The following is a 13,946-nucleotide window of genomic DNA, read 5'->3' as shown; positions in this document are numbered from 1 at the left end:
TTCGTGAAGGTGCGAGGAGCGGTCGCGAGGCCGAAGGGGAGAGCTCGAAACTGGAAGTCCTGGTTGAGAATGTGGAATTGGAGATACTTCTGGTAGTCGCGGTGGATGGGAATATGAAAATATGCTTCTGCGAGATCGAGGGAAGCAAGGAACTCTCCGGGACGGACCGCTGCAATGACCGCCCGTAGGGTTTCCATGCGGAAGTGGGGGATCTTGAGAGCCCGATTGACCCTCTTGAGGTCCAATATTGGGCGGAAGGACCCGTCCTTTTTTGGCACGGTGAAGTAAATAGAATACTGGCTGGCGCCAATTTCCCCTTTTGGGACTGGGACCACCACCCCCAGATCCAGAAGCTTGGAGAGAGTCTGGACCACCGCGTCCCTCTTGGCCCGGCCGCAAGGGGAGAACAAAAAGAGATCTGGAAGTTCCCTGATGAGGTCAAAAACGTACCCGTCTCTGATAATGTCGAGGATCCACTGATCAGACGTGATTTTGACCCATTCCTCGAAAAACAGGGAGAGGCGTCCGCCGAGGTAAGGGACCGAGGAATGGGTCGGCTGAACTTCATTGCGTGGCAGGTTTAGCGGTGGTACGCACGGGCTGGCCCTCGCGAAAAGGCTGCCTGCCATGAAAGGACTGCGACCAGGACTGCGCACGAGAAGACCCCCTCGCAGCACCGCCCTGCCTGCGAGAAGCGGAGCGACGCTGACCCCTGAAGCAAAAGCGAGAGGCCGCGAAGGACCGAGAAGACTTAGGGCGGTCCTCTGGAAGCTTATGGACCTTGTTGTCAGCCAGGGAGTCCATAAGCTTGGTGAGGTCCTCGCCAAAGAGCATCTTACCTTTGAAGGGAAGTGTGCCCAGCCGGGTCTTCGAGGACTGATCAGCCGACAAGTGGCGTAGCCAAAGGAGCCTCCGGGCAGCCACTGCCGAAACCATCGCCTTCGCCTGCACACGGACCAAATCGTAGAGGGCGTCTGACACGTAAGCGATTACCGCCTCCAGACGTTCGGCTTGTTCTGCCTCACCTGGCGGAAGCTCCCGGGCGCAGAGTAACTGTTGGACCCACTGGAGGCCCGCCCGCATCATGAGACTGCTACAGCAAGACGCCCGAACCCCGAGGGCTAGGACGTCAAAGATGCGCTTCAGGTGAGCCTCCTGCTTGCCTGCCGGAGAGGACAGCCCACAAGAAAGACAGGCTGTCAGCCGGGACATAGCTAAACCTCGGCTGAAGAAAAAAAAGTTGAAAAAAAGCTTGATTGACAGCCTGCACAGCAGGAGAGAGCAGGCGGGAAACCTGCTGCCTTCTGCTTCTCTGACTGCCAGTTCTAGCCCTACTCTGACCAGAAAAAAATAAAAAAGCTGGTCAGCTGCTGCAAATAAGTTAGAGGTAGGTGAGTACCTGCAACTTATTGAAGTTTAACACCTTTTAACTCCTTTTTTTTTTTTTTACTGAGCGCAGCAGCGGGTTCAAAACCCTCTCGGCAGCCAGAGGGGGAACGAGGCCCAGAGTGTGTCGGTCCCCACACCTGGAAGCATCCACGGACTCAGGTGTTGCGATCCTGCCCGCGAGGAGCGCGGGCAGGCTCTTACCTTCACGGCCAGTCGGGCCGCTGACGCTGCTGCTTCTCTCTCCCTGAATCAGCTGGGGCCGTCCCCGCAGCTGTTGCCATGCGGCCAGCTCCTCTGTTGCTGTTTCTGCCTTCCCCCAACGTGCTGCTGCAATCCCGGGACCTTCAGCCAGCAGGGAGGCCGTCCCTGCCGGTGCCTGCTTCAACCCGGGTCCTCGCCCAGCAGGGAGCCGTCCCTGTCGGTGCCTGCAGCCTCTCACAGCTCCCTGCAGCCAGCACTTCTCTCTTCAGCCTTGCAGCGTGGAGCGGTGCCTGCAGCCTGCTACAGCTCCCTGCTTCCCCTGCAGCCAGCCTTACCTCTCTCTGCTTCTTCCTGCTTCAGTCCTTGCGACTGGGAGCTGCTCCAGCGACCTGCCTTCACCCAGCTCCAGCCCAGGGCTGCTCCGCTGCTTCCCTGGGCCTTCCACGTGGCTGAGGACACCACCAGCTTCCAGCTTTTCGCTTCAGCTCCCTAGGGCGCGGGTGCGCGCCTCTCTGCTCCTCTTCAAGGGCCAGCCAGGTGTGGCCCCCTGCTGACCCCTCCCTGGGCGTTGTCCTCATCAGCCCTACTAAAGGGCTCAGCGTCCAGTCTATCTTTGCCTTCGCAAGGAGTTGGTCACTCCTGAGATCCTTTGCTCCAGGAAGTCGTCCGTGTTCCAGCACTTCTGCAAGGTCCTGTGTTTCTTGTTACCTGTTGGAGCTCCTCGTCCAGTCCTGATGTCTGCCTTCTGTTCCAGTCCTGACGTCCGCCTGCTGTTCCAGTCCCAAGGTCTGTCTCTTGATCCAGTACCTGTGTTCCAGTCCTGATGTTACCTGCTGTTCCAGATGTCTTTGTTCCAGTCCTGAGGTCTGCCTTAGTCCTTGTTCCTGACCCTGATGCTTTAACCTGCCTTGAGCTGCCAGGAGTGCAGCAAACCTTGCCTTGAGCTGCCAGGAGTGCAGCAATCTGCTTCTTCCCTGTGCTCTCCCGCTCTCAGCGTGGTCCGCGACCAGCCTTCCTGGGCTGTGTAGGGCGCGCGCATGGGACAGTGTGGTCCGCGACTCAGTCCCGCGGGTGGCCTGAGTAGGGCGCCCTGAGGGGCAGTGCCCATGTCTTCCTTCAGCCCTCGTTCCTGAGTCCACCTCTGTGCATCCAGTACCTCGTCCTGAGTCCATGTCTGCTCCTGAGTCCACCTCTGTGCATCCAGTACCTCGTCCTGAGTCCACGTCTGTGCCTAAGTCTACGTTTATGCATCCTGCACCTCGTTCCTGAGTCCACGTCTATGCCTGAGTCTACGTCGTTCCTGAAGTCTCGCCAGTACCTCTATGTTCCAGTCTTCGCTGCCCTGGCCTCCATCCGGCCTGCCGCTTCGTGCCGTACCCTGCGGCAGGTCCGAAAGGGCTGGGAACGGTCGGAGGACTGTTCACAAGACCAACATTGCGTTGTTGGGTCTTCCGAAGCGTGCAGGTCCGGAGGAGGGCCTGTCTTCCAGTCCTCACTCCAGCCTTGCTCCTGTCCAGCCCATGCTCGGGCATGCCACGCCTCCCGCAGCACCTCTTCAGAGTTCCTCTGGGGTCGAACCGTGGCCCAAGGACACACCTCTCCCAGGAGTGGGATCGCTCTCCTAGCGCTCCACAACATCAGGACTATGCAGGGAACCCCCTCCTGCAAAAGGGGATAAGCCCCCCTGAGCCGGGCAAGAGCTGGGAGATGGATGTCTCCCACACAAAAAAACCAGAAAGCACTAAAGGCGGCAGAAATTTCCTTCAGAGATCCTTTTTTTTTTTTTAAAAAACAAGAACCAAAAGAAGTACTTGCTTGAGCCTAAAGAGAAAGAAGAGGCTGACTAGCCTACAGCAGAGAACCGAAGGGGAGATGCTGCACCTGCTGGAGACAGATGAATACTGAAGGGTGAGAGGATAGGCTCTGTCCTGATATAGGGCATCCTGCAAGTTTTAGTCTGTCTCCACCTGCTGGAAAGGAGGCTCAACTCCACTGTCTGGACTGATAGCAAATGTAACCCCAATATTTAAAAAGGGCTCCAGGGGCGATCCGGGAAACTACAGACCGGTTAGCCTGACTTCAGTGCCAGGAAAAATAGTGGAAAGTGTTCTAAACATCAAAATCACAGAACATATAGAAAGACATGGTTTAATGGAACAAAGTCAGCATGGCTTTACCCAGGGCAAGTCTTGCCTCACAAATCTGCTTCACTTTTTTGAAGGAGTTAATAAACATGTGGATAAAGGTGAACCGGTAGATATAGTATACTTGGATTTTCAGGAGGCGTTTGACAAAGTTCCTCATGAGAGGCTTCTAGGAAAAGTAAAAAGCCATGGGATAGGTGGCGATGTCCTTTCGTGGATTGCAAACTGGCTAAAAGACAGGAAACAGAGAGTAGGATTAAATGCACAATTTTCTCAGTGGAAGGGAGTGGGCAGTGGAGTGCCTCAGGGATCTGTACTGGGACCCTTACTTTTCAATATATTTATAAATGATCTGGAAAGAAATACGACGATTGAGATAATCAAATTTGCAGATGACACAAAATTGTTCAGAGTAGTTAAATCACAGGCAGATTGTGATAAATTGCAGGAAGACCTTGTGAGACTAGAAAATTGGGCATCCAAATGGCACATGAAATTTAATGTGGATAAGTGCAAGGTGATGCATATAGGGAAAAATAACCCATGCTATAATTACACAATGTTGGGTTCCATATTAGGTGCTACAACCCAAGAAAGAGATCTAGGTGTCATAGTGGATAACACATTGAAATCGTCGGTACAGTGTGCTGCGGCAGTCAAAAAAGCAAACAGAATGTTGGGAATTATTAGAAAGGGAATGGTGAATAAAACGGAAAATGTCATAATGCCTCTGTATCGCTCCATGGTGAGACCGCACCTTGAATACTGTGTACAATTCTGGTCGCCGCATCTCAAAAAAGATATAATTGCGATGGAGAAGGTACAGAGAAGGCCTACCAAAATGATAAGGGGAATGGAACAACTCTCCTATGAGGAAAGACTAAAGAGGTTAGGACTTTTCAGCTTGGAGAAGAGACGACTGAGGTGGGATATGATACAGGTGTTTAAATCATGAGAGGTCTAGAACAGGTAGATGTGAATCGGTTATTTACTCTTTCGGATAGTAGAAAGACTAGGGGGCACTCCATGAAGTTAGCATGGGGCACATTTAAAACTAATCGGAGAAAGTTCTTTTTTACTCAACGCACAATTTGTTGCCCGAGGATGTGGTTAGTGCAGTTAATATAGCTGTGTTTAAAAAAGGATTGGATAAGTTCTTAGAGAAGTCCATTACCTGCTATTAAGTTCACTTAGAGAATAGCCACTGCCATTAGCAATGGTTACATGGAACAGACTTAGTTTTTGGGTACTTGCCAGGTTCTTATGACCTGGATTGGCCACTGTTGGAAACAGGATGCTGGGCTTGATGGACCCTTGGTCTGACCCAGTATGGCATTTTCTTATGTTCTTATGTTCTTAACTATCAAACCAGAAATAGCAGGTTAAGCAAGGGGTATCCTTATATACTACAAATGAAGGTGAATAATACACTAATACCACTAACAAAAGTACAGCAATTAGTTAAGCTAAGCATGGGCATGGCTGAAACTTTACCTTGGAGAAACAAACACTTTTAAATGTTTGGTTAAAAAAGAGAGTACGTAACACCCTTGAAATGTAATCAGGCATTTGCAAAGGTATCTGTGAAAGAAGTGATACCATCAGAAAGAATTGCAAATAGCTGTAGCAAGAACTGCTGTTTGTACTGCATGGGGAAAAATATACATTTTTCAGGAATGATTTTCAAATGTGTCGTGCTATTTTGCCTCTCTGTCAACCGCAAAAATAGGTACAAAGTATGCAGATGCTTTTAGCTTGCAAACTTTGTACTTATTAACATTACACAAATAGTTTTTCTTTGAAAATTTGTGTAAGGTACATGCATTAAAAGATAGGGTTACTTGAAAATTGCCTCCATAGTAATGTAATCAATAACATCTCTTCAGTAAAACCTTTGAAGGCAGAAGCATATTCTGTAAGTTAAGACATGCAAGGGATAGTAAATCATACTATATAAGAATGTTAGCAAGGGTACAATTGAATGAGGGAACTTGAGGTTAGTGGCTCTGTGAAGCAAAGAAGTGTGTATAGAGTACCTCTTTTTTAAAGTGAGATATACTCATCTTGTAATAACTTATCACAAAGCACTTACAAATTGCTGTAGGTTAAAGTTTCCTTTACAGTGGACAAATCCAACTTTAGGCATAGGCAACTGCCAAGGTGACATATTTTGAAGTCACCAAATACCTGGGTTGAAGATGAGCTAGGAAGTGCTTTAAGGCTGTGCACTGGTGCTGCTTCAAAGGGGGTACCCACTGTGGTGCTCTGCCTTTCTTACCCATCCCTGCCCTACTCTCTTTATATGGGCACCAAAATCTTTAATGCAACCCTGACAGTGGAATGACTGAACTGCCTTTCTACTATGTGCCACATCCTTGCATCAGACAACTTGCTCAGCATGTCACCAGTCCAGAGATTTCAGTGTCGGAATGTCTTTTGGTGCTTTTTAATAGTGAACTATAAGTCAAGAGAATTTCTGGAATACAAGATCAAATACCTCCACAGTTCCTGTGTTTCTTACTTCACCTCTTTGAAAGCTTCTATGTAGAGCAGAATGAATGTTCTACCTGCCATCCACCCTAGAGATGGCTAACTACATGTTTCCAAGTGATAGAAAAGCAGACTTGGGATACTGTCTTGATGAAAGGCACCTCATAAATCCAAACTTTTCACTCTTATTTATATTGTTCATATGCAGCAGCCACTTACATTAAAAGCTAGAAAAACAAAGATAGGTAAGAGTTTGGAAACATTTTTATTTAGTATACATAGAATTACCAAGTTAAAAAAATATTTTAAAACTCTTTTATGCCATTTGTATAAAGTAAAAAAAAAAAATCAAAACAAAATGTGACTAGCTAGCTGCCCAGACCTATTTTTCATTTAGAATGAAAGTCCATGGAAGGAACAGATGCATATGTAATTCACCTTTTCTCTCACTCTCATCAGAGCAATAAATGTTTCTACAGAGATTAAGAAACAGGGTTTTTAAATAAGTTAGTGGATGGGATAGTGAATTACATATGAGGCAAAACATACATCTCAATTTCTTTTCCAGCAGAAATACTAACCTTGCTACAAGGTGAACAATGAACTGATTTGGTCAGACAATCTGATACTTTAATCAGGCCTCAAGCACTATGCCAGTAAGGGAAGTGTCTGAGTGTGCCAAGGCCTCTGTGTGAGGCAGCCAAGTATCAAAATGGTTACAGTTGGACCCATAGACCCTTGTCAACTGACAGACTGTCCCCCTTCTAACAATTGTAACAAACAGCCAAGGACAGAGAGTAGATGCAAGGAACAGGTCAGTATTATTTAAGTTTTTTGGGGTCTTCTTGTTAGGGCTTCATTTGCAGTTCCTCCTTCTGCTTCTTCCTGGCATCAGCCATCAGCTCACACGCTTTTTTATGCTTCTGCCAGTGCTTGACCTGGCACTCTCTGCAGAGGACAAATACATTATTATACTACATAACAAAGAAAACCCCTACTACATGCAACACATTTTTCATTTCCTTTGTAGTACACTACCTGAGGATGAGATCCCTGACCAAAGGAAGCAAAGGGCAAGGAAAGAGCCCTCACTTTCCTCATCAGGGATGCCACACAACCCCTTTTCTCACTCCACATCCCAATGTGGATCGCCAAAAATGTTGTGGGTGTTAGTAAATACTAAATACCAACAGCCAGTAAGAGAAAAATCTTTAATCTTTTATTATGAGATATCTTATAATAGAAGCAGTGCTTGCCAAACAATGCAGAGTACATGCCAGCTCAGCTCTTCTGAGCCATTACATTTAGTTAAATATGAAACTGCCTCTAACTTACACAACAATGAGTTAATTTGTTTGTTTGCATAACATTTTCCTAATTGGTTTACATTATAATCTTATCTTATATATGCTCATAAAATTGGATTCTTGTAAGTCACATGATTTTTTTGTAAATTGAGTCCAAAAGACAGAAATGAAACTCAATTTTGACTTAGCATACTTTTTGACCTTTAACATTTTTTTTAGCATTTCAGCAGCCTTGGCTATTCCTGAAAGCCTGATCAGTGCACTCTCATTGCTGTAATTTTTTTTTATTTCTTCACCACCACCAAAATAGTATGGTTTCATAGAAAAACCTTCTCAAAGCACCCTTACACTTTCATGTCTCTCTCACACAATGGCCAATGTATTGTGGAAGGTGATGGTGTCCCAGGCAAGATGACTCACAGGATTCATTTAGCTGCAGAATCTGTGGGCAATTGGAAGCACTAGACATAGGTAAGGTTAATGTCACTGTTTCACTGGTATCAGAAGAGTATACATCACTAACTAGTTACCACTGTGCCCTCACTGTATTGTGAAATATTTGACAATAAGAACATAGAAGCTGCCATACTAGATCAGACCAAGGGTCCATCAAGCCCAGCATCTTGCTTCCAACAGTGGCCAATACAGGTTTCAAGTACCCAAACATTAAACAGATCCCATGCTACCAATGCCAGTTACAGCAGTGGCTATTCTCCACACCAGCTTTATTAATAGCAGTTTATAGACTTCTCCTCCAGGAACTTATCCAAACATTTTTTAAACTCAGCTACACTAACTACCTGTTAGGATGTCGCCTGCTATGCAGCCTCATCTTAGCCAGCTGCTTCCTGCTATGATACCTCCTCACCAGCAGAGGACTCTTACAAACTCTGCTCTCAGTCAACAGTACCAGCTCTTCAGTGACCAACCTGAATCAGCCTGTGGTGCAGCCTTTTCTCCACTAGAAGTCCTCAGCAAGCTTGGCTTCCAGTATTTGCAGAATCCTCTTTACTGTCTGCATCACACCCTGCCTCAGCTCTATTCAGACTTGTCTTGTCAGAACCTCCTCGCTGGTCATTGAATTACTCTTGGCTCTGACATGCCTCTGTTCTTTGATCTTCTCTGTGGCCAACAAAACTTCCTGCCTTGCCTTGTGGCCCAAGGGCCTTCTTGCTTCCAAGCCTTGTCTTGTGGCCCTAGAGTCTTCTTGCTCTCAGCCTTCCCTGTGGCCTTAGAGCCTTTTTGTTCCCAGTCTTGCCCTCCAGGGCCCCTTGCTTAGGGGCATTCAGGCCTCCTAGCCTTGCAGCCTTCAGGCTTCTATGTTCTATAGTATATGTGATCTCTGTTGGTTCTTACCTTGTCTCAATCCTGATCTAGTCTGGTCTTGTCCTGTTCTTCCCTGTCCCGTCTTAACCTAGGATCCTGTCCTTAGTACCCTGGCTGTCCCGGTATCTAGTCTTATCTTGTCTACTACATCTGCCAAGCCCTGCCTGCCTTATCCAGTCCTGCCTTGTCCAAGCACTACTTCCAGAAAGGGTATCCCTAAACCCCACCAGCTATAACACTGCCCTAACCACATCCTCTGGCAATGAATTCCAGAGCTTAATTGTGCATTGAGTGAAAAATAATTTTCTATGATTTGTTTTAATTGTGCTACTTGCTAACTTCATGGAGTGCTCCCTAGTCCTTCTATTATCTGAAAGAGTAAATAACCAATTTACATTTACCTGTTCTAGTCCTCTCATGATTTTATAGACCTCTATCATATCCACAAACACCCCCCCCCCCCCCAAGCCTTCTCTTCTCCAAGCTGAACAGCCCTAATCTCTTTAGTCTTTCTTCACAGGGGAGCTGTTTCATGCACTTTATCATTTTGGTCACTCTTCTCTGTAACATCTTCAGTGCAACTATATCTTTTTTGAGATGTGGCAACCAGAACTATACACATTATTCAATGTGCAATCTCACCATGGAGCAATGTAGAGGCATTATGACATTATGCATTTTATTCACCATTCCCTTCCTAATAATTCCTAATATTGTTTGCTTTTTTGACCACCACAGCACACTGAGCCATTGATATCAATGTAATATCCACAATGATGTCTAGATCTTTTACCTGGATGGTAACTCCTAATATGAACCTAATATTATGTAACTATAGCATGGGTTATTTTTTCCCTATATGCATCACCTTGCATTTGTCCACATTAAATTTCATCTGCCATTTGGATGCCCAATCTTCCAGTCTTACAAGGTCCTCCTGCAATTTATCACAATCTGCATGTGATTTAACTACTATGAATAATTTTGTGTCATCTCAAATTTTATCACCTTACTCGCCGTATCCCTTTTCAGATCATTTATAAATATACTAGCCGTTAAGCCCATAACAACGGGCTACATTTAAAAACATTTTTTCGGTCCATTTCCTTCCCCCTCATTCTCCCTCCCATCTCTCCCCTCTATTCTCCCTCCCTCTCACCTTCCTCCCTCCCCCTCTCCTCCCTCTCTCCTCCCTCCCCTCAGCTCACTCTCTCCTCCCCTCAGCTCACTCTCTCCTCCCCCTCCCCTTTCAGCTCATCCACAACCGATAACAGGGGCTGTCCCTCCCTCCCTCGCGCGCACCGCCGCTCCTGCTCCTCCCGCTCCTGCTCGTCGTCACCGCTGCTGCTGCTCCTGCTCCTAGCGACCCAGCGCCATTTTTTTTTTCGGGCACTCTCACCAACGTGCTCGCCCGCGCATGCGCGGTAGAGCTGCTCTCTACTGCGCATTTGCGGCACATCGGTCAGGGCTCCCTTATCTAGTAGATTGAAAAAAGTACAGATCCCTGAGGCATTCCACTGTTTATCTTTTTCCACTAAGAAAACTGAATATTTAATCCTCCTCTCCATTTCCTGTCTTTTAACCAGTTTCTAATCCATGAAAGGATATCACTTCCTATCCCATGACTTTTTAGTTTTCTTAGAAACCTCTCATGAAGGACTTTGTCAAATGCCTTCTGAAAATCCAAATACACTTCATCTACCAGTTCACTGTATGTACCTGGATCAGTCCAGACTCCTGGGTTTTGCCTCCCCTCCAGCAGATGGAGATAGAGAGGTTTTGACTGACTCTGCCCTATACCCTCAGGTGCCACCTACAGTCCTTTCGGGGCCGTCGCTTCAGCAGGGTCGGAGCCCCCCCATTCAGCAGGAGGAGTTAAGTCCTCCCAATGAAATGAGGCCAGTCCATTCCTCGGTTCTGGTTGTAGGGGTCAGGTTGTCTCAGTTTTACAAGGAATGGACCAAGTTGACTTCAGACCAGTGGGTCCTCAGTGTAATAAGGCACGGCTACGGCTACCAGTTCACCTTTATCAACGTTTAATTAACCCTTCAAAAAAAATATAGCAGATTTATGAGGCAAGACTTCCTTTGGGTAAATCCATGCTGGCTATGTCCCATTAAATCATATCTATCTATATGTTCTGTGATTTTGCTCTTTAGAATAGTTTCCTAGATTACTCCTGAAGTCCTTTTTAAATATCGGGGTCACATTGGCTACCATCCAGTCTTCAGGTACAATGGACGATTTTAATGATAGGTTACAAATTTTTACTAATATGTCTGAAATTTAATTTTTGAATTTTTTTCAGAACCCTGGGTTGTATACCATCTGGTCCAGGAATTTGCTACTCTTCAGTTTGTCAATCTGGCCTACTACATCTTTCAAGTTCACCGTGATTTGGTTCAGTTCATCTGAATCTTCACCCTTGAAAACTGTGTCTGGAATTAGTATCTCCCCAACATCCTCATTAATAAACAGGGAAGAAAAGAAGTCATTTAGTCTTTCTCGGATGGCCTTATTTTCCCTAAGTGCCCCTTTAGCCCCTTGATCATCTAATGGTCCACTGACTCCTTCTCAGGATTCCTGTTTCAGATATATATTTAAAAGTTTTTATTATGAGTTTTTGCCTTTAAGGCCAACTTAATTTCAAATTCTCTCTTAGCCTGTCTTATCAATGTTTTTCATTTAACTTTATTTATTTATTTATTTAATTTCTTTTACTATACCGATGCTCAAGACTAGGTCTTATCGTACCGGTTTACAATGTAACTGAGGGGAAACCAATTAACATCAAGGTAGAAAGTAAAGTTACATTAAACAGGGAGTGTAAACCTGGGCAATGGAAGACAGTACAGAATTTAAACTAAGAAACAATTAGAGAGAGATAAATATATAATCAACAAAAACTATAAGATACGTAAACATAGATTTATCCTAGGCAGTTATTAGCATGGTATGTCCAGTGGGAGAAGGAAAGGGTGAGGTTGGGTGGGGGGGAAGGGGAGAGGGAAAAGAGGGGGGGTAGGGATTAGGGAGGGGTGGGAAACTTAACAATGCTTATGCTTTTTCCTATTTTCTTCAGAAGGATCCTTCTTCCAATTCTTGAAGGAAGATTTTTTTGCTAAAATAGTCTCTTGCACCTTGGCTTTTAACCATGCCAGTAATGGTTTGGCCTTCCTTCCACCTTTCTTAATGCGTGGAATACACCTGGATTGTGCATCTAAGATGGTATTTTTAAACAATGTCCATGCCTGTTGTACATTCTTAACCTTTGCAGCTGCACCTTTCAGTTTTTTCTATTTTCCTCATTTAGCAAAATTTCTCTTTTGAAAGTTTAGTGTTAGAGCTGTGGGTTTACATATTGTCCCCCTTCCAGTCATCAGTTCAATTTGATCATGTTATGATCACTATTGCAAAGTGGCGCCACCACCGTTATCTTTCTCACCAAATTCTGCGTTCCACTAAAGAATTAGTTCTAAAATAGCGCACTCTCTTGGTTCCTGAACCAGTTGCTCCATGAAGCAGTCATTTATTCCATCCAGGAACTTTACCTCTCTAGCATGTCCTGATGTTACATTTACCCAGTCAATATTGGAGTAAAAGAAAATTATTCCTTACCTGCTAATTTTCGTTCCTGTAGTACCATGGATCAGTCCAGACGGTGGGCTATGTCCCCCGTCCAGCAGATGGAGTCAGACAAAGCTTCAGAGGGTGCTGTCATATTAACCAGTGCACCCTCTGCAAGTGCTCAGTATAGAGAATATCCAAGCCAAAAGAACAACCTACGAAGGATGGATCAAGTGTACCAACCAGAAAAAAATGATTGTAAGAACCTACGACAGCTGGTGCCCCAAATTTAAACTTGCAAAGAGAACTGTCAAACAGCCTCAAGAACCTGAGGCAAACAGCAAGAAACAGAATGAGTAGAGCAGATCGAGCAGGAAAGAACCCCAGAATCCCAACAACCACCGGGAGGGCATCTGGACTGATCCATGGTACTACAGGAACAAAAATTAGCAGGTAAGGAATAATTTTCTTTTCCCTGTACGTACCAGGATCAGTCCAGACGGTGGGATGTACCAAAGCTTCCCTAAATTGGGTGGGCCCCTGAAAGCTCTGCTCGAATGACTCTATCGCCAAAGTGTCCAGAGGTTGACGACGGAAGGTGCAGACGATAATGTCGCACAAAGGTATGCAACGACTTCCATGTCGCCGCTCGGCAAATCTCTTGAGAGGAGGGATGCGACGCACCGAGCAGATGGCCACTAGGAAGACCATCTTCAGAGTGAGATCCTTGAGGGTGGCGTTACGCCACCCTCAAGGGTGACAGTATCTTAAGAACCAGATTGAGGCTCCAAGAGGGACATGGATCCTGTACCGGAGGCCACAGATGCTTCACCCCCTTGAGGAAGCGGACGATATCCGGATGCGACAACAGCTAGGGATGATCTGCAGACTGAACAAGAGAACCCAGAGCGGCAACCTGAACCCGCAGGGAGTTGTAGGCGAGCCCTTTATCCAAACCGTCCTGGAGGAACGAAAGAATCTGAGAAACCAAGGGCCTTGTGGTAGACATGGCATGCGCTGTACACCAGGACTCAAAAACCTTCCAGACTCGCACATAGGCGACCAATGTCAAGGTCTTCCTAGCCTTAAGGAGGGTCGAGACTACTGCGTCTGGGTACCCTTTGTGCTGGAGGCGGCGCCTCTCAAATGCCAGGCCGCAAGACAGAAGCGTTCTGCCTGGTCGAAAAATACAGGTCCTTGATGGAGAAGATGAGACAGATGGCAGAGGCGTAGCGGGCCATCTACTGCTAGATGGAGAAGGTCCGTGAACCAGGGGCGTCAAGGCCATTCCGGGGCCACCAGAATGACTGGACCCGGGTGGAGCTCTATTCTCCGAAGTACTTTGCCCACTAGAGACCACGGAGGAAAAACATAGGAGAAGGTGATCCGGCCACGGAAGAACGAGAGCGTCGACTCTTTCGGCGCCCCGCTCCTGTCTGCGGCTGAGGAACCGTGAAGCCTTGGCATTGTGAGACGTTGCCATGAGATCCATACTGGGAGTCCCCCAGCGATGCCTGAGAAG

General features: G+C 46.4%; 1 protein-coding gene across 1 annotated transcript in view; it reads right to left on the bottom strand.

The window, feature by feature from the left end:
- Window positions 1–7,022: 7,022 nt before the first annotated feature.
- ZMYND10 (zinc finger MYND-type containing 10) overlaps window positions 7,023–13,946 on the bottom strand; it is a 364,741-nt gene continuing 357,817 nt past the window's right edge. Inside the window, exon 12 of the mRNA XM_029599566.1 lies at window positions 7,023–7,172. Coding sequence (XP_029455426.1) covers window positions 7,073–7,172 — 100 coding nt within the window. The 3' untranslated portion in view covers window positions 7,023–7,072. The remainder of the gene's footprint in view (window positions 7,173–13,946) is intronic.

The sequence above is a fragment of the Rhinatrema bivittatum genome, chromosome 4, assembly GCF_901001135.1.
Source record: "Rhinatrema bivittatum chromosome 4, aRhiBiv1.1, whole genome shotgun sequence".
NCBI lineage: Eukaryota > Metazoa > Chordata > Amphibia > Gymnophiona > Rhinatrematidae > Rhinatrema > Rhinatrema bivittatum.
Note: the sequence above shows the minus strand (reverse complement) of the source record. Positions and strands in the feature narration are given on the sequence as shown.